This window comes from Ciconia boyciana, chromosome 27 (assembly GCF_034638445.1).
Source record: "Ciconia boyciana chromosome 27, ASM3463844v1, whole genome shotgun sequence".
NCBI lineage: Eukaryota > Metazoa > Chordata > Aves > Ciconiiformes > Ciconiidae > Ciconia > Ciconia boyciana.
This window is the reverse complement of record NC_132960.1, coordinates 2,403,774-2,426,931: the sequence shown is the minus strand read 5'-3', so window position 1 is coordinate 2,426,931 and position 23,158 is coordinate 2,403,774. Positions and strand designations below refer to the sequence as shown.

The 23,158-nt window shown below is 69.5% G+C and overlaps 2 protein-coding genes across 2 annotated transcripts; one reads left to right on the top strand and one right to left on the bottom strand.

Moving 5' to 3' along the window:
* Nucleotides 1-309: 309 nt before the first annotated feature.
* RARG (retinoic acid receptor gamma) lies at nt 310-8,513 on the bottom strand. The gene is made up of 8 exons (XM_072847492.1): nt 8,261-8,513; nt 5,673-5,821; nt 4,288-4,429; nt 3,774-3,934; nt 3,470-3,646; nt 3,174-3,378; nt 1,033-1,191; nt 310-826 (listed from the first exon to the last, which is right to left on the bottom strand). Exons 1-8 carry the CDS (start codon nt 8,403-8,405, stop codon nt 612-614), a joined length of 1,353 nt encoding a protein of 450 aa, XP_072703593.1. The 5' UTR covers nt 8,406-8,513; the 3' UTR covers nt 310-611.
* Nucleotides 8,514-18,990: 10,477 nt separating this feature from the next.
* MFSD5 (major facilitator superfamily domain containing 5) lies at nt 18,991-22,925 on the top strand. Its single transcript, XM_072847463.1, is given in 11 exon segments — nt 18,991-20,248; nt 21,363-21,501; nt 21,503-21,646; nt 21,649-21,723; nt 21,725-21,829; nt 21,831-21,869; nt 21,871-21,979; nt 21,982-22,191; nt 22,194-22,328; nt 22,331-22,476; nt 22,479-22,925. Coding segments are annotated over 11 exon segments (1,758 nt in total). The 5' UTR covers nt 18,991-19,976; the 3' UTR covers nt 22,863-22,925.
* Nucleotides 22,926-23,158: the final 233 nt, after the last annotated feature.

Here is a 23,158-nt window from a genome sequence, read left to right as displayed (position 1 = left end):
TGTGCTGGGGGCCGCAAGGGGGATTTTGGGGTCCCCCACCCCAACAGCGTCAAAAAGCAAAACCCACAAGCAGCCCCCCCCCCCCCAATATAAAATAAACCAGCAAATAAAATGCACCAACCCCCCGCCCCCCCGGCATGGGGGGGTCCTGCCTGCGCCCAGCAGTGCCTGGGGGGGGAATGGGGGTGCCCCCCCCAATCCACCCTGTTTCCAATAAATAAAGTCCCGGGCGCCTGGGCCCCCCCCCGGCGCGGCGAGGGGCTGGGGCCGAGGGGCGTCAGGCATTGGGGGGGGGGGGGGGGGGGGGGCGATTTCTGTCCATCGTTGCCCCCCTCAAATGCCCCCCCCCAATACAAGGGTGGGGGGCGGCAGCGGGGCTGGGGGGCTTTGGCGTGAAGCTGAGGTTGGGGTGGGGGGGCCCCCCCGGGCCCCCCAGCTTAAGGCAATAGCTGTGCCGCGGGGTCCCCCCCGGGCCGGCTCCGTCAGTCTCTGGAGCCCCCCCCCCCCCCCAACTTGGGGGGGAAGGGGGCACCGTGTGGGCCCCCCCCTCCCCGGAGCAAGGAGGGGGGGCCCTGGAAGGCAGTCGTGAGTGTCCAACCCCAGCGGGGGGGTTACGGGGACCCCCTGCGTAGGCGGGGAGGGGGAAGGGGGGCTATGGGGAGGCCGGGGGCCGGGGGGCTGTCCTGGGCGGTGGGGGGCTCCGGGGGCGGGGGGGGCCGCTCCGCCTCCTCCTCCTGGAACATCTCGGGGTTCTCCAGCATCTCCCGGATGAGGGGGGGCATGGGCCCCGGGATCTCCATCTTCAGCGTGATGGCTCGCTCCGCTCCTGCGGGACCCCCCCAGCCCGTCAGCCGACAGCCGTGCCCCCCCCCACCTTCAACGCCCCCCCCCCCCAAGCATCCCCCTCCCCACTGAGCATCCGCACCCCCGCAGCATCCCCCTCCCCGCCGCGAGCTCCCCGGGTCTGGGGGTGCCCGGGGTGGCGGGGGGGGATCTGGGGTGCCCGGGGGGGTCTGGGGGTGCCCCCCTCACCCTTGGTGCTGATGCCGCGCAGGTCGGTGATCTTCATGAGCATGCGGGGGAACATGTGGGGCTGGCGCGGCCGGCGCCGGCGCGCGTAGACCTTGAGGGCCTCCAGCAGCGGCTCCTGCAGCTTCTCCACCTTCTCCGGCTCCTCCAGGTCCATGCGGTCTGAGGGGGGGGGACACACGACGGGGGGACACCCCCAGACACCCGCTGTCACCCCCTTCTGTGACGCCTCGGCTGCTGTCCATCCCTCAGCCCCGAATGCAGCGGGGTGGCCCTGGCGGCCCCGTTGCCTCGCGGCCCCGTGGTCCCCGTGTCCCCGCTGTCTCCTGGCGCAGAGGTCCCCGCGTCCCTGCGTCCCCACATCCCCGCTGCCTCCCGATCTGGAGGTCCCTTGTCCCTGCTTCCTCCTGGCCCTGAGGTCCCCACGTCCCCGTGTCCTTGCTGCCTCATGATCCCGACGTCCCCGTGTCCCCACGTCCCTGCTTCCTCCTGATCCCGACGTCCCCGTGTCCCCATGTCCCTGCTTCCTCCTGATCCCGACGTCCCCGTGTCCCTGCTTCCTCCTGATCCCTGTGTCCCCATGTCCCTGCTTCCTCCTGATCCCGACGTCCCCGTGTCCCTGCTATCTCCTGATCCCGACGTCCCCGTGTCCCCATGTCCCTGCTTCCTCCTGATCCCGACGTCCCCACGTCCCTGCTTCCTCCTGATCCCTGTGTCCCCATGTCCCCATGTCCCTGCTTCCTCCTGATCCCAACATCCCCGTGTCCCCACGTCCCTGCTTCCTCCTGATCCCGACGTCCCCGCGTCCCTGCTTCCTCCTGATCCCAACATCCCCGTGTCCCCACGTCCCTGCTTCCTCCTGATCCCGACGTCCCCGTGTCCCCATGTCCCTGCTATCTCCTGATCCCGACGTCCCCGTGTCCCCACGTCCCTGCTTCCTCCTGATCCCTGTGTCCCCATGTCCCCATGTCCCTGCTTCCTCCTGATCCCAACGTCCCCGTGTCCCCACGTCCCTGCTTCCTCCTGATCCCGACGTCCCCGCGTCCCTGCTTCCTCCTGATCCCAACGTCCCCGTGTCCCCATGTCCCTGCTTCCTCCTGATCCCAACGTCCCTGTGTCCCCATGTCCCTGCTTCCTCCTGATCCCGACGTCCCCGTGTCCCCATGTCCCTGCTTCCTCCTGATCCCAACGTCCCCGTGTCCCCATGTCCCTGCTTCCTCCTGATCCCGACGTCCCCGTGTCCCTGCTTCCTCCTGATCCCGACGTCCCCGTGTCCCCATGTCCCTGCTTCCTCCTGATCCCTGTGTCCCCATGTCCCCATGTCCCTGCTTCCTCCTGATCCCAACGTCCCCGTGTCCCCACGTCCCTGCTTCCTCCTGATCCCGACGTCCCCGTGTCCCCATGTCCCTGCTATCTCCTGATCCTGACGTCCCCGTGTCCCCACGTCCCTGCTTCCTCCTGATCCCTGTGTCCCCACGTCCCTGCTTCCTCCTGATCCCTGTGTCCCCATGTCCCCATGTCCCTGCTTCCTCCTGATCCCAACGTCCCCGTGTCCCCACGTCCCTGCTTCCTCCTGATCCCGACGTCCCCGTGTCCCCACGTCCCTGCTACTTCCTGATCCCGACGTCCCCGTGTCCCCACGTCCCTGCTTCCTCCTGATCCCGACGTCCCCGTGTCCCCATGTCCCTGCTATCTCCTGATCCCGACGTCCCCGTGTCCCCATGTCCCTGCTTCCTCCTGATCCCTGTGTCCCCACGTCCCTGCTTCCTCCTGATCCCGACGTCCCCGTGTCCCCATGTCCCTGCTTCCTCCTGATCCCAACGTCCCCGCGTCCCTGCTTCCTCCTGATCCCAACGTCCCCGTGTCCCCATGTCCCTGCTTCCTCCTGATCCCGACGTCCCCGTGTCCCCATGTCCCTGCTATCTCCTGATCCCGACGTCCCCGTGTCCCCATGTCCCTGCTTCCTCCTGATCCCTGTGTCCCCACGTCCCTGCTTCCTCCTGATCCCTGTGTCCCCATGTCCCTGCTTCCTCCTGATCCCGACGTCCCCATGTCCCCGCTTCCTCCTGATCCCGAGGTCCCCGTGTCCCCGCCACCTCCTGGCCTGGAAGCCCCCATGTCCCCGTGCCCCCGCTGTCCCCCACCTCCGCAGATGAGGCAGATGGCGCTGAGCAGCCCGGTCTCGGTGTCGTCCATCTCCAGCGGCAGCAGCTGCCCGGCGAAGGCGAAGACCAGGTCGGTGAGGGGCCCGAAGCCGGCGTTGTGCATCTGCGTCCGGTTCAGCGTCAACCCGTCCGAGAAGGTCATGGTGTCCTGCTCCGGCGTGTAGCGCGTGCAGATCCGCAGCATCTACGGCAGGAGGGACACGCGGCGTGCGCGCGGGGCGGGGGGTCAGGACCGGCGCGGGGTCACCCCCCCGACCTCCCCGCGGGACCCTCACCAAGATATCGAGACAAGCGGCCTTGAGCAGGGTGATCTGGTCGGCCATGCTGAGCGCGGTGAAGCCGGGCAGGCGCTTGGCGAACTCCACGATCTTGATGATGCACTTGGTGGCCAACTCGCTGAACTTGTCCCACAGCCCCAGGTCCAGCTGCACCCGGTGGTCAGCGCTCGAGTTCTGGGGAGGCAGGGGGACACACACACACACACACACACGACAGGACGGACAGACAGACAACACCGAGGGGACTCGACCACGGGTCCGACGGCGTGGTCCCCTCGCCCGGCGCCGGCCCGGTGCTCACCGTGGTGTACTTGCCCAGCTGGCAGAGGGAGGGGAAGGTCTCCTGGTGGGCTCTGCTGACCTTCTGCACCAGCTCCTCCAGCTCCGGGCTCAGCTCGTAGCTCTCCACCGTCACCTCCTCCTTCACCTCCTTCTTCTTCTTGTTCCTGTCGTTGCGGACGGCTGCGGGGGGGGGCGGGGGGGTCAGGGGGGTTTTGGGGTGCCCCCACTCCCTCCCCAGGCGGTGTTTCCTGGCCGGGGACAGGATGCGCGAGCAGGATATCCCCATATAGCACAATGCGGCCGGAGGGGATGCCAAGGCCCCCACCCCACCCCACCCCACCCGGGGGCGGGGGCACCAGCCCTGCCTGCACCCCCCCAAAATCCTCCCAAGAGCTGGCGACATCCCCACCGTGCGGCTGCCCAGCCCGCGGGGACAGAGCCAAGCAAGACATCAGCGATGCCCAGGGAGGGGACGACGAGGGCGGGGGGGTGCACGTGTGGCCCCCCAGGACCCCCCCGGGACCCCGGCGCACCTTCCTTGGACATGCCGACCTCGAAGCACTTCTGGAGGCGGCAGAACTGGCACCGGTTGCGCGTCACCTTGTTGATCTGGCAGTTCTTGTCCCGGTGGCACGTGTAGACCATGTTCTTCTGGATGCTGCGGCGGAAAAAGCCCTGGGGGGGGGGACACGGGGACGGGGACGGACATGGGGGGGTGACGGAGGGCTGGGGACACGCCCTGGGGGGGGCTCCCCAGTCCCCCTGACTGCGTTCCTCTGTCTCAGCTCCCCAGTGCTCCCAGCAAGGCTCCCCAGTCTCCATGGGCTGCTCCCCAGCATCCCTGGGGGGGTCCCCGGGTTTGGGGTGGGGGTCCCCAGTCCCCCCTGGGTGGGCTCCGCAGTGCTGACTCCCCTGTGCCCCTGGGGGAGCTCCCCAGTGCCCCCAGCAAAGCTCCCCAGTGTCCAGGGGTCTCCCAGTGCCCCCAGCAAGGCTCCCCAGTGCCCCCCAGCAAGGCTGCCCAGTGCCCCCCAGCAAGGCTGCCCAGTGTCCGGGGGTCTCCCAGTGCCCCCCAGCAAGGTTCCCCAGTGCCCCCCAGCAAAGCTCCCCAGTGTCCGGGAGTCTCCCAGTGCCCCCCAGCAAGGTTCCCCAGTGCCCCCAGCAAAGCTGCCCAGTGCCCAGCAGTCTCCCAGTGCCCCCAGCAAGGCCCCCCAGTGCCCAGGGGTCTCCCCAGTGCCCCCAGCAAGGCTCCCCAGTGCCCCCCAGCAAGGCTCCCCAGTGTCTGTGGGTCTCCCAGTGCCCCCAGCAAGGCTCCCCAGTGCCCCCAGCAAGGCTCCCCAGTGTCTGGGGGTCTCCCAGTGCCCCCAGCAAGGCTGCCCAGTGCCCCCCAGCAAGGCTGCCCAGTGCCCAGGGGTCTCCCCAGTGCCCCCAGCAAGGCTGCCCAGTGCCCCCAGCAAGGCTGCCCAGTGCCCCACAGTCTCCCAGTGCCCCCAGCAAGGCCCCCAGTGCCCAGGGGTCTCCCCAGTGCCCCCAGCAAGGCTGCCCAGTGCCCCCAGCAAGGCTGCCCAGTGTCCGGGGTCTCCCAGTGCCCCCAGCAAGGCTCCCCAGTGCCCCCAGCAAGGCTGCCCAGTGCCCAGGTGTCTCCCCAGTGCCCCCAGCAAGGCTCCCCAGTGTCTGGGGGTCTCCCAGTGCCCCCAGCAAGGCTCCCCAGTGCCCCCAGCAAGGCTGCCCAGTGCCCCCAGCAAGGCTGCCCAGTGCCCCCAGCAAGGCTGCCCAGTGCCCCCAGCAAGGCCCCCCAGTGCCCAGGGGTCTCCCCAGTGCCCCCAGCAAGGCTGCCCAGTGCCCCCAGCAAGGCTCCCCAGTGCCCAGGGGTCTCCGCAAGGCCCCCCAGTGCCCGGGGGCCCCCCCGTGTCCCCCTCACCTTGCAGCCCTCGCAGGAGCTGACCCCGTAGTGGTAGCCCGAGGACTTGTCGCTGCAGACGAAGCAGGGCTTGTAGACGCGGGGCGGGGGGGGCGGCGAGGGCGAGCTGGGCACCATCTCCTCCGAGCTCCGGCTCTGGGTCTCCACGGCTGGGGGGAGGGGGGGGGTGAGGGGGGGGCCAGGCAGCTGCCGGAGGACCCCCCACACCAACCTGCGTGAGACCCCCAAGGCTGGGAGCTGCCCCCACCTCCCATTGCTGGCTGGGGGGAAACTGAGGCACGGAGGGGGGCCGGGGATCCGGCTGCCTCCTCCCTGCTCGTCCATGGGGGTCCCCGTGGGGGTCCCCGTGGGGTGGGAGGGGGCAGGGAGCCCCACAGGCTGTCCCCAGAGAGCTGCGTCCATCCCGGGGGGACACGGACACCAAGGGATGGGGACAGTGGGAGGTGGGGGACAGAGGGGGGACAAGGAGGAGACAAGGCACGGGGGGGGGATGCAGCCCAGCACCCCTCACCGTGCCCCCCAAATCCCCCTATGTCCCCCCCCCCTCCTTCCTAGGGCCCCACACCCACCCAGCCTCAAAACCCGGGGGTGGGGGGTCCCAGCCCCCCCAAACCCCCCAGGGGTGCCACTGTGGGGTGGTGGCAAGCAGTGGGGGGGTGGTGACATCGGCGTCACCGCTGGGGGGGGGGACGTGGACCCCACCCTGCCCCGCAGCCCGGGCGGGCGGCTGGGGGTGGGTGAGGTTTTTTTTGTGTGTGTGTTTTTATAAAAAAAGCCGAAATTGCTGAAATTGAGGAAATTCCTGCCCTCGCCCGGCGTCAAACAGCCCATTTATAACCGGCCCTAAAACGGTTGCAGCTGGGCTGGGGGGGGGGCGGGGATGGGGGGGACCCACACACGACACGGGGGGGGGAGGCCCCCCCCCGCCTCGCACACACGTGTGCACACACGCACACGCACCATGGTCACCCGAAAACAAACAGGGCTCCCCCCCCACACACACCCCCCACCCCCCCGCCCTGGAAATGGAACCACAACCGGGCGCCACACCCTGTGACACCCCCTCGCACGCCTCGGGTGCGAAGGGGGGGGGACAACGTGTGTGTGCGTGTGTCCCCGGTGTCCCCCCCAGCCATGGGGACCCGCGTGGGGGCACCCCAATTTGGGGAAGGGGGGGGGACACACGATTGGATCTGCCCCCCCGGGGTGCTGTTGGTGCCCCGCGGAGGGTGCTGGGGGGTGGGGTTTTTGAGGGGGGCACATTGGGGTCTCCCCTTCCCCGTGCCTCAGTTTCCCTTCAAGACTAAGTTTTGATTTGGGGGGGGGTTCCTGACGCAAATCCAGGCACCCACCCAAAAACAGCACCCCAAAAACACCCGTGGGGGCACAGCCAACTGGGGGGGACACACGACACTGCGGGGGGACCCCCAAAACCCCCACTCAGTTTTGGGGGCGCCGCCTGGCTCCAAGGCAGGGTTCCCCCCCAGCCCTCCATGGAGCCTAATTTGGGGGGTAGGGGATCCCCCCCAGCCGGGGGGTGCTGCCCCCTCCGTGGCCGGCTGAAGGGGGGGGCCCCCCCCGCGCCCCCCAGCCCCCGGGGGCGAGGCCGGTTTCGGGGCGGCCCCGCAGGGGTTAAGTGCCACATTGGCAGCGGCGCTGGGCGGGTGCGGCAGCCCCGGACTGGAACCAGTTGGGCCGGGGAGCTGGGAGGGGGGTGGGGGCACGGGGGCCGCCCCGCCTGTGGGCACCTGGGGGGGGATGAGGGGGCCCCGCTCCGTCGCCAGCCCCCCCTCCCCGGAGGCGGCGGGACCCCCTGTGTCGTCCCCCCCCCAGCCTGTTTGTGCCCAAATTTCCACGGGGCGCGGGTGCGGGGGCCTGGGGTTGCCCCCGTGGGGCCCCCCTCGTGCCCCGTGGGGCGTCCGGCCCCAAACCGCGTCCTTACTGCTGCCCCCGAAATGGGTCCAGGTCCCTGTGCCCCCCAAATGGGGTCCAAAGCTTCCCCCCCCCAAGGGGAGTCCTTCGTGATGCCCCCAAATGGGGTCCATGTCCCTGTACCCCCACCCCTCCCAAAACCGCGTCCCTAACGCTGCCCCCCCAAACGGGTCCAGCTCCCCGTGGCCCCCAAATCGGGTCCCCCAAAAGCGGTCCACGTCCACGTCCCCCTCGGGTCCCCGTGCCGCCCCCCAAACCCAGCGGGACCCCAACCCCGCCCCTGGGCCGGGTGTTACCGGGACGGGACGAGGGGGGTTCCAACACCCCACGCACGCACACCCCCACTCACACACTCGCGCCCCCCTCACGTTTTCCACACCCCCACGCGTCACACACTCACACACCCAAGTTTCCACACCCACGCGCGTCACTCACGCACAGCCACACACGCACACACGCACTCACCCACTCACAGCCACACGCAGACACCCACCCACCCACCCACCCACCCGCAACCCACCCGCGCCCACCCACCCCTCGCCCGCCCGCCCCCTCCCGCTCACCCGCTCAGGACACGCTCCCCACGCACCCACGCTCGCACACCCGCTCCCCACGCGGGACGCGGCCCCGCTCCCCGCTCCCCCCGCTCCCCGTACCGCGGCGGGCGGGCGGCGGCCAGGCGAAGGGCGGCAGGGCCCCGCAGCGCGGCCCGTACCCCGCCTTGCGCAGGGCGCAGGCCCCGCGGTTGGTCACGTCGTGCAGCCGCCGCGGCCCCGCCAGCGCCTCCAGGCAGTCGTACATGGCGGCGGGCACCGACCGACCGGCCCCGGCCCGGCCCCGGCCCTGGCCCCGGCCCCGGCCCCGGCCCCGATCCCGGCCCCGGCCCCGGCCCCGGCGGGTGCGGCGCGGCCCGGCCCGGCCCCGCGGCCCAGCGACCGGCGCGGGGCGGGGCTGGGGAGGGGCGGGCCGCCGGGGCGGGGCCTGGGGAGGGCGGGGCCTGGCGGCACATGCCGGTGGCGGGGGGAGGCGGGGGACGCGGAGACACGGGGGTCAGAGACGGGGTGGGGGTCACACACGGGGTCACACACGGGTGTCACACACGGGGGTGGGGGTCACACACGGGGTGGGGTCAGACACGGGGGTCACACACGGGTGTCACACACGGGGGTGGGGGTCACACACGGGGTGGGGGTCAGACACGGGGTGGGGTCAGACAGACACGGGGGTCACATATGGAGTGGGGTCAGACACGGGGTGGGGGTCAGACACGGGGTCACACACGGGTGTCACACACGGGGGTGGGGTCACACACGGGGTGGGGTCAGACACGGGTGGGGGTCAGACAGACACGGGTGTCACATATGGGGTGGGGGTCAGACACGGGGTGGGGGTCAGACACGGGGGTCACACACGGGGTGGGGGTCAGACACGGGGGTCACACACGGGTGTCACACACGGGGGTGGGGTCACACACGGGGTGGGGGTCAGACACGGGGTGGGGGTCAGACAGACACGGGTGTCACATATGGGGTGGGGTCAGACACGGGGTGGGGGTCAGACACGGGGTCACACACGGGGTGGGGGTCAGACACGGGGTCACACACGGGTGTCACACACGGGGGTGGGGGTCACACACGGGGTGGGGGTCAGACACGGGGTGGGGGTCAGACAGACACGGGTGTCACATATGGGGTGGGGTCAGACACGGGGTGGGGTCAGACACGGGGTCACACACGGGGTGGGGTCAGACACGGGGGTCACACACGGGTGTCACACACCGGGGGTAGGGGTCACACACGGGCTGGGGGTCAGACAGACACGGGTGTCACATATGGGGTGGGGGTCAGACACGGGGTGGGGGTCAGACACGGGGGTCACACACGGGTGTCACACACGGGGGGTGGGGGTCACACACGGGGTGGGGGTCAGACACGGGGGTCACACACGGGGTGGGGGTCACACACGGGTGTCACACACGGGTGTCACACACGGGGGGTGGGGGTCACACACGGGGTGTCACGGGGTGGGTGTCACGCACGGGTGTCACACACGGGGGGTCGCACACGGGGGGTCTGTCGCACACAGGTGCCACACACGGGGTGGGTGTCACACGCACAGAGTGCCACGGGCACAGGGTCACGGGCAGAGGGTCACGCACACGGTGTCACACACACACGCGGGTGTCACACAGTGTCACACACGCCCCAGGAGGGAGGGGGTGCCCTGACCTGCCCCCAGCCCCGCCCCCAGACCCCGTGTCCCCTCCCCAGTCCCTCCCAGTTCTCCCAGTCCCCGTGTCCCCTCCCCAGTCCCTCCCAGTCCCTCCAGTCCCCGTGTCCCCTCCCCAGTCCCTCCCAGTTCTCCCAGTCCCCGTGTCACCTCCCCAGTCCCTCCCAGTCCCTCCAGTCCCCGTGTCACCTTCCCAGTCCCTCCCAGTTCTTCCAGTACTCCCAGTCCCCATGTCCCCTCCTCAGTCCCTCCCAGTCCCCACGTCACCTCCCCAGTCCCTCCCAGTCCCCCCAGTCCCTGTGTCACCTCCCCACCCGCTCCCAGTTCTCCCAGTCCCCCTGTCACCTCTCCAGTTATTCCCGGTCCCCCAGCCCCCTGTTGCCCAGTCCCCTCGTCCCCTCCCAGTCCCCATGTCACCCCCTCCCCAGCCCCCCAGTCCCCTCGTCCCCTCCCAGTCCCCATGTCACCCCTCCCCAGCCCCCCAGTCCCCTCGTCCCCTCCCAGTCCCCATGTCACCCCCTCCCCAGCCCCCCAGTCCCCTCGTCCCCTCCCAGTCCCCATGTCACCCCCCAGCACCCACCAGGGCAATCAATGCAGTGGGGACACCTTTGTGTCCCCCCATGTCCGTCCCCCTGTCCTCCCCCATCACCCCCATCTCCCCCTCCTGCCACCCGTGTCCCCCATGGGTGTCCTCCCGTGTCACACTCCAGCCACCCCGTGTCCCCTCTATGTCCTCCCACGTGTGTCCCCATGTCCCCTCATGCCACCCCCTGTGCCATCCCGTGTCCCCCCGTTTGTGCCCCCCACGTCACCCTGTGCCACCCCACGTCCCTCCATGCGTGTCCTCTGTGCCACCCCATCTCCTCTCATTCGTGTCCCCTTGGGCCACCCCTGTGCCACCCCCTTGTCCCCACGCCCCACGCGTGTGCCCGGGGCCCTTGGGGAGGGGACCTGCTCATGTCCCCAGTGCCACGTGGTGGCCCCCGAAAGGGCCCCCCCCGCCCTCGCCGCAGCCAAAAGGTCCCAATTAGCCCTGGCCGCCTGCGGGTAATTAAAACCAGCAGCTGCCCCCCCCTCCCCGCCCGGCTGCTGGCGGCCTCGCACGGCCCTCGCACGGCCCTCGCACGGCCCTCACGCACCTTCGCACACCCTCGTGCACCCTCGCACGGCCCTCACACACCCTCGCACGGCCCTCGCACACCCTCGCACACCCTCGCACACCCTCGCACGGCCCTTGCACACCCTCGCACACCCTCACACGGCCCTTGCACACCCTCGCACACCCTTGCACGGCCCTCACACGGCCTTCGCGCTGCCCTTGCACACCCTCGCACGGCCCTTGCACGGCCCTCACACACCCTCGCACGGCCCTCACACAGCCTTGCATGGCTCTCACACACCCTCGCACGGCCCTTGCACACCCTCGCACACCCTCGCACGGCCCTCACACAGCCTTCACACACCCTCGCATGGCCCTTGCACACCCTTGCACGGCCCTCACGCAGCCCTTGCCCACCCCTCGCACGGCCCTCGCACGGCCCTTGCCCACCCTCACACAGCCTTCGCACACCCTTGCACAGCCCTTGCACGGCCTTCGCACACCTTCGCACGGCTCTCGCACGGAGCCACACCGGAGGGGCCGGGCAGCAGGGAGCCGTGCGAGGGGGCACGGGGGTGTGCAAGGGGGTGTGGGGGGTCTGTGCAAGGGTAGCATGGGGTGTCGGTGCAAGGGTTGCACGGGGCATTGGTGCAAGGCTTGCACGGGGTGGGGGTTTCTGTGCAAGTGTTGCACGGGGGGGTGGAGCCAGGCTTGCACGGCCGTCGTGAGCAGCGTGTTCCCGCCCAGGGCCAGCGTCCCCGTGCACGTGCTAACACTCGTGCGAGGAGTTTGCACACCAGGCGCGTGCAATGCCCTGCGGGCTCCAGGCTGGGCGGGGGTTGCCACGGGGCCCCTCGCACACGCGCGTGCAAGGCCTGCCGGTGTGCCCCCCCCGCCCCATGGGTCACGCCAACCCGCGCCCCGCAGCATGCCGGGACGGCGGGCATCGCGCCACGGCCCCCCGGCGCTCCCGTGGCATCCTGGGACACGGGGCGTCACGCCAACACGCGTGTGTCCCCGTGTGCGGGGGGCTCGAGGGTGCCGGGGGCACCAGCAGCGTGTGTGGGGCCTCGTGCAGGCAGGGACGGGCAGGGGCAGGCAGGGTGGGCAGGGAGGGACACGGCAGGGACAGGGCCATGGGACGGGCAGGGACGGGCAGGGACAGGGCCATGGCACAGGCGGGGACAGGGCAGGGACAGGCAGGGACTGGCAGGGCACAGGCAGGGATGGCCGTGGCGCAGGCAGGGACAGGCAGGGGGACACGGCAAGGGGACAGGGACAGGCAGGGCTCGCCGTGGCGGACAGGGGCCAGCGCGTGGCACAGCCAGGACGGGCAGGGACAGGGACGGGCAGGGACAGGGACAGGCAGGGACGGGGCCATGGCACAGGCAGGGACAGGGCAGGGACAGGCAGGGACCTCCCTGCCCGCTCCCCCCCCCCCCCGGGCCCTTCCCGGGCCCTCCCGTGGGGCCGGGGGCACCCGGGGCTCCCCCAGGACAGAGATGGGGGGGGCTGCAGCGTGGGGAGCGCGTGTCAGCATGCACGAGTGGGTGTGAGCGTGCACGAGTGTGTATGGGCATGGAAGAGCGTGCATGAGCGTGCACGAGTGGGTGTGAGCGTGCACGAGTGTGTATGGGCATGGAAGAGCGTGCATGAGCGTGCACGAGTGGGTGTGAGCGTGCACGAGTGTGTGTGGGCAGGTATGAGTGTGCGCGAGTGGGTGTGAGCATGCACAAATGTTTGTGAGCGTGCACGGGCGTGCACGAGCGTGCTTCAGTGTGCACAACCGTGGGTGAGCACGCACAAGCGTGCATGGGGATGCACGAGAGTGCGCAAGTGCGTACGAGCACGCGCAAGCACGTACGCGTGGGCGTGTATAGGAAAGAACAAGTGTGCAAGGCCACGCACGAGCGCGTGAGACCAAGGGCGCCCGTGTGAGCGCTCCCGCCCGATCGCACACGCGTGTGCCCACCCCTGCCGTGCCCCGCTCGGCCGCTGGCGTGTCCCCGTGTGCACAGGCGTGCCGGGGCGTGCGAGGCCTGTGCCGGCAGCACCCGCCCGGCTGCATTCCTGCCCCCCCAAGCTGCACCCACACCCCCGCCGCCGGCTGGGGTGCGGCACCCCCACCCACGCCAGCACCGGCCCCGTGGGGCCCCGTGGGGCGCAGGACGGTGGGTGCCGGTGTGGGGCCCCGTGGGGAGCGGGGTCCCCCGGTGAGGTTCAATCTCTCGGCTGGAAACTTCCGTTGGGGGGTCCCCACCTGGGGACGCACCTCGTTTGCACGGCACGGTGCTGCACGGCACCGCACGGCATTGCAGGACCTTGCACGGCACCGCACGGCTTTGCACGGCTTTGCACGGCATAGCACGGCATTGCACGGCATAGCACAGCTTTGCACGGCTTTGCACGAGCTTGCACGGCATCGCACGGCTTTGCACGGCATAGCACGGCATTGCACGGCTTTGCACGAGCTTGCACGGCATCGCACGGCTTTGCACGGCATAGCACGGCTTTGCACGGCTTTGCACGGCATCGCACGGCTTTGCACAGCTTTGCATGGCATTGCACAGCCTTGCACGGAGCGGTGCAGCACTGCACACCACGCCGCGGCACTATCCAGCGTGCCACAGCATTGCACGGCACGACACGCTGTGCCGTGGCTTTGCACACCACCGCGCGTCACGGCTTTGCACAACTTTGCACAGCTTTGCAGTTCATCGCATGGCACGGTGCGGCATTGCTGTGTGCTGTGGCATTGCACGGATTTGCACGGCTTTGCACAGCCTTGCATGGCGTTGCACGGCTTTGCACGGCTTCGCACGAGCTTGCACGGCATCACACGGCTTTGCACAGCTTTGCATGGCATCGCACGGCTTTGCATGGCTTTGCACGGCATAGCACAGCATTGCACGGCTTTGCACGAGCTTGCACGGTTTTGCATGGCTTAGCACGGCATTCAACGGCTTCTCACGAGCTTGCACGGCATCGCACGGCTTTGCACAGCTTTGCATGGCATTGCACAGCCTTGCACGGCGTTGCACGGCTTTGCACAGCTTTACATGGCGTCGCATGGCTTTGCACGGCCTTGCATGGTGTTACACAGCTTTGCACGGCCTTGCACGGCCTTGCACTGCTTTGCACGGTGTTGCACGGCTTTGCACGGTGTTGCACGGCTTTGCACGGCGTTGCACGGCTTTGCACGGCCTTGCACGGCTTTGCACGGCGTTGCACGGCTTTGCACAGCTTTACATGGCGTCGCACGGCTTTGCACGGCCTTGCATGGTGTTACACAGCTTTGCACGGCTTTGCACGGCCTTGCACGGCCTTGCACAGCCTTGCATGGCGTTGCACGGCTTTGCACGGTGTCGCACGGCTTTGCACGGCCTTGCACGGCGTTGCACGGCTTTGCACAGCTTTACATGGCGTCGCACGGCTTTGCACGGCCTTGCATGGTGTTACACAGCTTTGCACGGCTTTGCACGGCCTTGCACGGCTTTGCATGGCGTTGCACGGCTTTGCACGGTGTTGCACGGCTTTGCACAGCTTTACACGGTGTTGCACAGCTTTACACGGCCTTGCACGGCTTTGCACCCGTTTCGCGCGGCAGTTTATTCCGTCGCACGGCGTTCGGTGCCCTTGCACGCCCGTGCACACCAACCCCCCCCCCGCACGCACCGCCCAGCGCGGCCCCCCCCCCCAGCGGGGGAAACTGAGGCACGGGACACACGGACACACACACACACACACACACACACACACACACACACACACGCACACACACGACCCGGGGGGGACATACGACCCGGGGGGGCCCGGGGGGGCCACACCCCCGGGGGGGCGGGCGCTGCCGCCGCGGGGCCCCCGGGCCGAACAAAGCCGCCATTGAGCGGCGGGGGGAGGATTTTCCACCCAAACCTTTTTCCATGACCCCATCGGCTGCGGGGCCTCCCCTCCCCCGCCTCCTTCCTCCCTCCCCTCCCCTCCCCTCCCCTTCCCCTCCCCCCGCCGGCGGCTCCCGGGCCCTGGGGAAACTGAGGCACGGAGGCGGCGGGGGGGCACAGGCGTGTGCTGGGGCGAGGGGACACGCGTGTGTGTGTTTGTGTGTGTGTGTGGAAGGCGTGTCCCCGCGTGGGCCACCCCCCAGACACGGGCACACGCTTGCACACGTGGCCTTGCACGCGCTGGTGCCGGCGGACACGCGCGGACGCAGGCGCGCGCGCGCGCACTCAGCCCCACTCGTGCTCCCGCACACGCGCGCGTGCGTGTTTGCTCGTGCGCCACCTGACGCGGTGACACGCGCGGGCACACGCGTGCCCAGGCTGGCACCCGCGTTTGCACGCACACGCCTGCGCTGAGACACGGCCGCGCCCTCCCACGTGCTCGCACCCACTCGCACCCACTCACCCCCCCCCCACGCTCACGCACGCACGCGCCCGTGCTCACACACGCTCCCGCACACGCGTGTGTGTGCTCACACCCCCCCCGCTCACGCTCACCCGGCAGCCCCCTCCCCCACTCCGTGGGCCCCCCCACCCCCACTCACCTGGCGTGGCCGTGGGTGCGTGGGCGTGGGCGCTGCCCGGGCGCTGCCCGCTCCGTCATGGGACGCCGCCCTGAAACCCGCCGCATTTTTTCCCAAACCGCAGGACGACGCCAGCGAGGACACGGCACGGCACGGACACGGCACGGACACGGCACGGACACGGCTCTGCCGCCTCCGCGAGGGGACGGGGACACGCGTGACAAGGCCACGCATGGTGAGGGACGGGCACACGGCGTGGGTGCGGGAGGGTGCCCGTGCGTGGGCGTGGTGTGTCCTGGGTGACACGCTTGCACACGCATGGCATGTCCAGGGTGATGTGCTTGCACACGCATGGCGTGTTCTGGGTGACACGCATGGCATGTCCAGGGTGACGTGCTTGCACACGCATGGCGTGTTCTGGGTGACGCTCTTGCACACCCATGGCTGTCCTGGGTGACACATGCCTGCATGGCGTGTCCAAGGTGACACGCTTGCACACACATGGCATGTCCTATGTGACACACTTGCAGGTGCATGGCATGTCCCAGGTGACACGCTTGCACACACATGGCTGTCCTGGGTGACACATGCCTACATGGCGTGTCCAAGGTGACACGCTTACAGCTGCATGGCATGTCCAGGGTGACACACTTGCATGTGCATGGCATGTCCTAGGTGACACGCTTGCACGCACATGGCATGACCTGGGTGACATGCTTCTACATGCATGGCATGTCCTAGGTGACACACGCCTGCGTGGCATGTCCTGGGTGACACACTTGCAGGTGCGTGGCATGTCCCAGGTGACACGCTTGCACACACACATGGCATGCCCCAGGTGACACACGCCTGCATGGCATGTCCCAGGTGACACGCTTGCACACACCTGGCATGTCCCGGGTGACACGCTTGCACACACACATGCCAGGCCCTGGCTGACACGTTTGCACACTGAGGGTGGCACCCACGTCACCCGTGCACACGCACGCAGCCGGCTGGGACGCACGGGGTGGTGACACGCTGGCACGTGTGCTATGCCCGGTGTGACACGCCGGCACACGTAGCAGCTGCGTGTCACACGCTCCGAAGTGGTGGCAGAGCCCGGTGCCACCCCCAGGGCACCCCAAAGCCCCCAGGGCACCCCCTGTCCCCCCCCCGGCACCCCATGGCCTTCAGACCACCCTGCTTTGTCCCCCCCCATGTCCCCCATGGCCCTGTGTCCCCCCGTGTCCCCCCACGTCCCCAGCAGCCCCACGTGTCCCTCCCATGTCCTCGTGTCCGTCCCATAGCTCCGTCTGTCCCCCGCATCTCCCCAGGACCCCGTGTCCCCCCATGTCCCCGTGTCCCCCCATGCCTTCGTGTCTCCTCATGTCCCCCTACCCCAATGTCCCTCGTGTCCCTCCATGTCCCCCGTGTCCCCCATATCTTGTCCCCTATGTCCCCCCATACCCCTCATGTCCCCCATGTCCCCTATGCCCCCATCCCCCTGTCCCCCGTGTCCCCCTGTGTACCCCGTGTCCCCGTGTCCCCTCCTGTCTCCCATGTTCCCCGTGTCCCCTGTGTCCCCCATGTCCCCTATGCCCGCCCTGTCCCCGTCTCCCATGTCCCCCGTGTCCCCCTGTCCCATCCCCTGTGTGTCCCCCGTGTCCCCCATCTCCCGTGTCCCCTGTGTCCCCATGTCCTCCCCTGTCTCCCATGTCCCCTGTGTCCCCCTTGTCCACCCGTCTTCCTTGTCCCCCGTGTCCCTCCCATCTCCCCTGTCCCCCGTGTCCCTCCATGTCCCCCTATCTCCCGTGTCCCCTGTGTCCCCCCGTCTCCCATGTCCCCTGTGTCCCCTATGTGCCCCCATCTCCCATGTCCCACATGTCCCCCGTGTCCCCCCATGTCCCCCGTCTCCCATGTCCCCTGTGTCCCCTTGTCCCCCATCTCCCATGTCCCCGTGTCCCCCATGTCCCCCTATCTCCCACGTCCCCTGTGTCCCCTTGTCCCCCCATGTCCCATGTCCCCCATGTCCCCCGTGTCCCCTTGTCCCCCGTCTCCCATGTCCCCCATGTCCCTCTATGCCTGCCATGTCCCCCGTGTCCCCTTGTCCCCCTGTCTCCCATGTCCCCCGTGTCCCCCATGTCCCGTCCCCTGTGTGTCCCCGTGTCCCCCGCGTCCCCATGTCCTCCCATCTCCCATGTGCCCCGTGTCCCCCATGTCCCCTCTATCTCCCATGTCCCCTGTGTCCCCCGTGTCCCCCGTGTCCCCCCCATGTCCTCCCATCTCCCATGTCCCCCGTGTCCCCCATGTCCTCCCTGTCTCCCATGTCCCCCATGTCCCCCGTGTCCCCCCGTGTCCCTCTATGCCTGCCATGTCCCCCGTGTCCCCCGTGTCCCCCGTGTCCCCCCATGTCCTCCCTGTCTCCCATGTCCCCCATGTCCCCCCATGTCCCCCGTGTCCCCCGCACGCCGCAGCGCTCCCGGTGCCCGCCAGGGGGCAGCACGAGCCCGCGGGACCCCCGGGACCCCCCGCCCCCCGTGGGGCGTCGCGCGTGGGGCCGGTCCCACCGCGGGGGGGGCGGGGTGCAGGGGGCAGCAGGGCGGCCCCGGCCCCCGCACCCATGGGTGCTGCCACGTGCGCTGCCCCCCCTCTCCCCCCCCGCTCAGCGGCTTTGGGCCGTAAATCCCCGGGGCGGGGGGGGGGCGGCAGCGCCATGGGGCTGGGCTGGCCGGGACCCCGGCCCCGCCGCCGCGGGGGGCCCCCCATGGCCTGCCCTGCCTGCTGCTGCCCCCCTGCCTGCCGCCCCCCCTGCTGCCCCCTGCTGTCCCCTTGCCTGCCACCCCCAGTGTCACCCCCTGCTGCCTCCCTGCCTGCTGCCCCCTCTGCTGTCCCCTTGCCTGCTACCCCAGTGTCACCCCCACCCTGCTGCCCCCACCCTGCCACCCCCTCTTCCCCCTCACCCAGCTGCCCCCAGTGTCACCCTCTGCCCTGCTGCCCCCCACCCTGTCACCCTCAATGTCACCCCCTGCTGCCCCCACCCTGCTGTCCCCCACCCAGCTGCCCCCAGTGTCACCCCCACCCTGCTGCTCCCCTCACCCGCCCTGCTGCCCCCCCTCCCGGTGCTGCCCCCGTGCCTGCCCCCCCCGGCTGAGCAGCAAGTGAGGGGTGCCTGCGGCCCCCCGCACCCCCACCCGGAGACCCCCCCCTGGGCAGGCGCCCAGCGGCTGCGGTGAGTATGGGGGGGCCCCTCCCCGCAACATGGGGAAACTGAGGCACGGGCAGGGCTGGACCCCCCCAGCCCCGGGCTCCCAGCCCTGGGTTGTGCAAGGGCATTTGCACGGGGGGGCTGGGGTATCGGGGGGGGGGGCATCGGCACAGGAATTGGGGTGTTTGCGCAACGGGGGTGGGTATTTGTATGGGACCGCGGGTGCCGCACCACAGCGGGGGCTGCCGTGGCGGGGGGCTGCTGTGGCACGGGGGGCTGCTGTGGCACGGGGGCTGCCGTGGCACGGGGGGGCTGCCGTGGCACGGGGGGGCTGCCCGAGCAGCGGGGCTGTTGCACGGGGACAGCAGTCGTGCACAGAGCAGGATCGGGCGCCACGTGCTGGCGTGCGAGTGGGGGGGGAGGGGGGGCTGCCCCCCGTGACCCCCCCGCTAATCCCCTGCAAGCGCAGCAGCTCAGCACCGCCACGGGCCCACGCCAGGCCCGTGCGGGAGGGCTCCTTGCAGGGCACCGGGGCGTTTGCCGTGCCAGGCCGTGCGTGGCTGTGCCGAGCCGTGCCGAGCCGTGCCGAGCCGTGCCCTGCAGCCAGACGCTGCCCTGGGCCGTGCCATGCCGGGCCGGGCCGTGCTGCACAGCACCGCGCATCCCCGCCGGCCACTGCCACGGCCCTCACCGCCCTGCCCGGCCCTGCGGGTGGGCCGGGCCGGGCCGAGCCGAGCCGAGCCGAGCCGAGCCGAGTGCTGCCGAGCCCAGCCGAGTCCCGCCGAGCGGCGCCGAGTCCGATCGGGCGCTACCGAGCGGCGCCGAGCTGAAACGAACGCTGCCGGGCGGCGCCAATCGCCGCCGAACGTTGCCGAGCGCTTCCGAAAGTCGCCGAGCGGCTCCGAAGATCGCCGAGTGTCTCCGAAGGTTGCCGAGGGGCTCCGAAGGTCGCCGAGTGCCTCCGAAGGGTGCCGAGGGGCTCCGAAGGTCGCCGAGCGGCTCCAAAGATCGCCGAGCGGCTCCGAAGGTTGCCGAGTGACTCCGAGGGTTGCCGAGCGGCTCCGAAGGTCGCCGAGCGGCTCCGAAGGCTGGGCGAAGATCTGGCTGATGGCCGTCCCGGAGCGTGGCGGTGGAGGGAGCTGGAGGCAGTGGCGGCCGCTCGCCAGCCGTGTTCCCCAGGGCTCGGTGCTGGGCCGGTTCTCTTTAATATCCGAACGGTCTGGGTGAGGGGATCGAGTGACCCTCGGACAGTTTGGAGACGACGCCATGTTGTGCGGGATGTCGACCTCTTGAGGGCAGGGAGGCTCTGCAGAGGGACCTGGACAGGATGGATCCATGGGCCAAGGCCAACTGTGTGCGGTTCAACAAGGCCAAGTTCAGGGTCCTGCACTTGGGCCACAGCAACCCCACGCAACGCTGCAGGCGTGGGGAAGAGCGGCTGGAAAGTGCCCGGCAGAGAAGGACCTGGGGGTGTTGGTCGACAGCCGGCTGAACATGAGCCAGCAGGGTGCCCAGGTGGCCAGGAAGGCCAATGGCATCCTGGCTTGTGTCAGGAATAGCGTGGCCAGCAGGAGCAGGGCAGTGATCGTCCCCTGTGCTCGGCACTGGTGAGGCCGCACCTCGACTGCTGTGTTCAGTGTTGGGCCCCTCACTCCCAGAGAGACATGGAGGGGCTGGAGCGTGTCCAGAGAAGGGCAACGGAGCTGGGGAAGGGGCTGGAGCACAAGGCTGATGGGGAGCGGCTGGGGGACCCGGGGAAGGACGAGAGGAAACGGCCTCATGTGCCGGGGGAGGTTTAGGAGAAATTTCCTGTCGGAGGGGGGTGTCCGGCGCTGGGACGCGCTGCCCGGGTGCCGTCGCCGTCCCCGGGGGTGTTTGGGAGCCGTGTGGAGGCGGCGCCTGGGGACAGGGCGCAGCGGTGGGCCTGGCAGCGCGGGGCCGAGGGGTGGACCCCATGGGCTTCAGGGTCTTTTCCAACCTAAACGACTCTGGGATCAAACAGACACCCCATAGACAGCCCGCGCAGGGCCCTATAGGTGCCACTGCCCCACAGACACCCCATAGACAGCCCGCGCAGGGCCCTATAGGTACCACTGCCCCACAGACACCCCATAGACAGCCCGCGCAGGGCCCTATAGGTACCGCTGCCCCACAGACACCCCATAGACAGCCCGCGCAGGGCCCTATAGGTGCCACTGCCCCACAGACACCCCATAGACAGCCCGCGCAGGGCCCTATAGGTACCACTGTGGTACAGGCAGAAGTGGAAGTGGGGGCGTGGAGGCGCCGTCGGGGCAGGCTATGGGGCCTATGGGGACCGTATGGGGTGGGGGGGCCTATGGGGATGGTGTGGGGGGGGGGGGGCCTATGGGGAGTGTGTGGGGACAGGGGGGCCGCGGCTGTGGGGTCCCCGAGAGGAGCCCTGTGGGGCCGGGGCGGTGGGGCCGTATGGGGCGGGGGGTTGTGGGGGCTGTGCCGTGGGGATGTATGGGGCAGGGCCGGGGGGATACCCCGGGGGATGGATAGGGGCCGATGGGGGGCCCGAGGCAGGTGGGGGAGCTGCTCGGTGGGGAGGGGGCTGCCTGGGGCAGGAGGGAGCCCGGGGGGCTGACGAAGCCAGAGGCACCTTTTGGGGTGAGCTGGGGGAGGCTGATTGGGGGCACCTTCCCCAGGAGCCCCCACCCACCCACAGACCCACTGACCCCCATTCCCCCCCCCCAGGACCTCCGCAGCCCCCAACCCCGGCGATGCCGATGATCTCCCCGCCGCCGTGCTCCTCGCCTCCTTCTCCGCCTTCGCCCTCCTCCTGGCCACTTGCCTGCCGCTGGAGCTGGCCGCCTGCCGCTCCCGCCCCCAACGCCCCCCACCACGCCAACCCGGCCTTCCAGCGTGGCTACTACCGCGGCTACCTGCCGGCACTGGCCACCGACCGGCTGCAGGGACCCCACCTCTACAAACCCTACCAGCACTACCGCTTCCCGGAGGGACAGATCGCCGTCCTCGGCGGCTTCGCCTCCGCGGCTTCGCCTCCAGCGTCCTGTTCCAGTTGGTTTCCTCTTCTTTAGCAGATCGATCGGGTCGGAAAAAAATCCTGCGTCCTTTTTTCCTTGACCTATTCGATTTGTTGTTTGGTCAAACTCTCCCAGGATTAGCCGCTGCTGGCGGCGCGGAGGGTTTTAGGGGGGGTCGTCCACGGCGTTGCTCTTCTCCGCCTTCGAGGCGTGGTAGGTACATCCACGAGCGCACGGAGCAGTACGATTTTCCGACCGAGTGGATCGCCGTCACCGTCGGAACGGTCGTGATTTCCCAAGAGGTTTTTTGGAACAACGTCATCGCCGTGGGGCCGACGATTTCTTCGCCGAGTGGTTGGGGTTGGGCCCGGTGGCCCCGTTTGTGGTCTCCATCCCCCTCCTGGTGCTGTCGGGGGTCTTTGCCGTGAAAAATTGGGTTGAAAACTACAGGAAGAAACGAGCTTTCTCCAAAACTTGTAGCGACGGTTTGAAGTGCCTCCTCTCCGACCGGCGCATCCTCCTCCTGGGCACCATCCAGGCTCTGAAAGCGTCATCTACATCTTCATCTTCCTCCAGACGCCCGTCCTGGATCCCCACGGCGCTCCCTCGGGCATCGTCTTCTCCGGCTTCATGGCCACCGGCACGCTGGGCTCCTCGCTGTGGGCTCCAGCCACCTCCGCTCCCTCGCCGGCCTCCTGGTCTTCTTCTCCCTCTTCACGCTCACCTTCTCCACCGACCCCTGCCAGGAGAGCCCCGCCGACTCCTTCCTCGCCTTCCTCCTCATCGAACTCTCCCGCGGGCTCTACTTCCCAGCCGTTGGTTTCCCCCCCGATGGAAAGCGGTGCCGGGGGACGATCGCCTGGGGGTGATGAACCGGTTTCGCCCCCCCCTGAACTTACCGGTGTCTCTGGGTTGACTGGTTCTCCACGACAGCGACCGTCAGACGGGCACCGGCAGCGCGTTCGGCGTCTGCGCGGCCGTCGCTGCTGGCACAGCATCGAGGCCAGCTCCGTGCCTGCCGGGCCGGGGGGTCCGGGGGCCGTGGGAGGGTGGGGGGCAGCGGGCAGGGCAGAGACACGGGGAGGGGACAGCACCCGGGGACACCGGAGCCCGCAAACCCCGGGGCAGCCGGTGCCGCCTGCGTCGGCGGGAGAGGAGCCGGGACCCCCCCGGGACCGGGGCAGCGCGGGAGACATCCGATAAATGTTAAATACAACGGAGATTCCGGCAGGGAGAAAAATAAAGAGGCGATAAATAGCAATAAATAGAGGGGGGGACAAGGCACCGGGATGTGCCGCGACATCGCGGCACGGTGCTGGCGCCGGGATGGGAATGGGGGATGCGCCGGAGACCCGGTGGAGGGGAGCACGGCGTGGAGCGGGGAGGGACTGGGGGATACCCCGGTTTTACTGGGGAGGGAGCCTGTCCCGGGGGGGGGCCCTGGGGGGCTGCAGCGGGGTCGTGGCCCTCCCGGGCGGAGGTGGAGGGCTTCATCGTGGTGAAGAA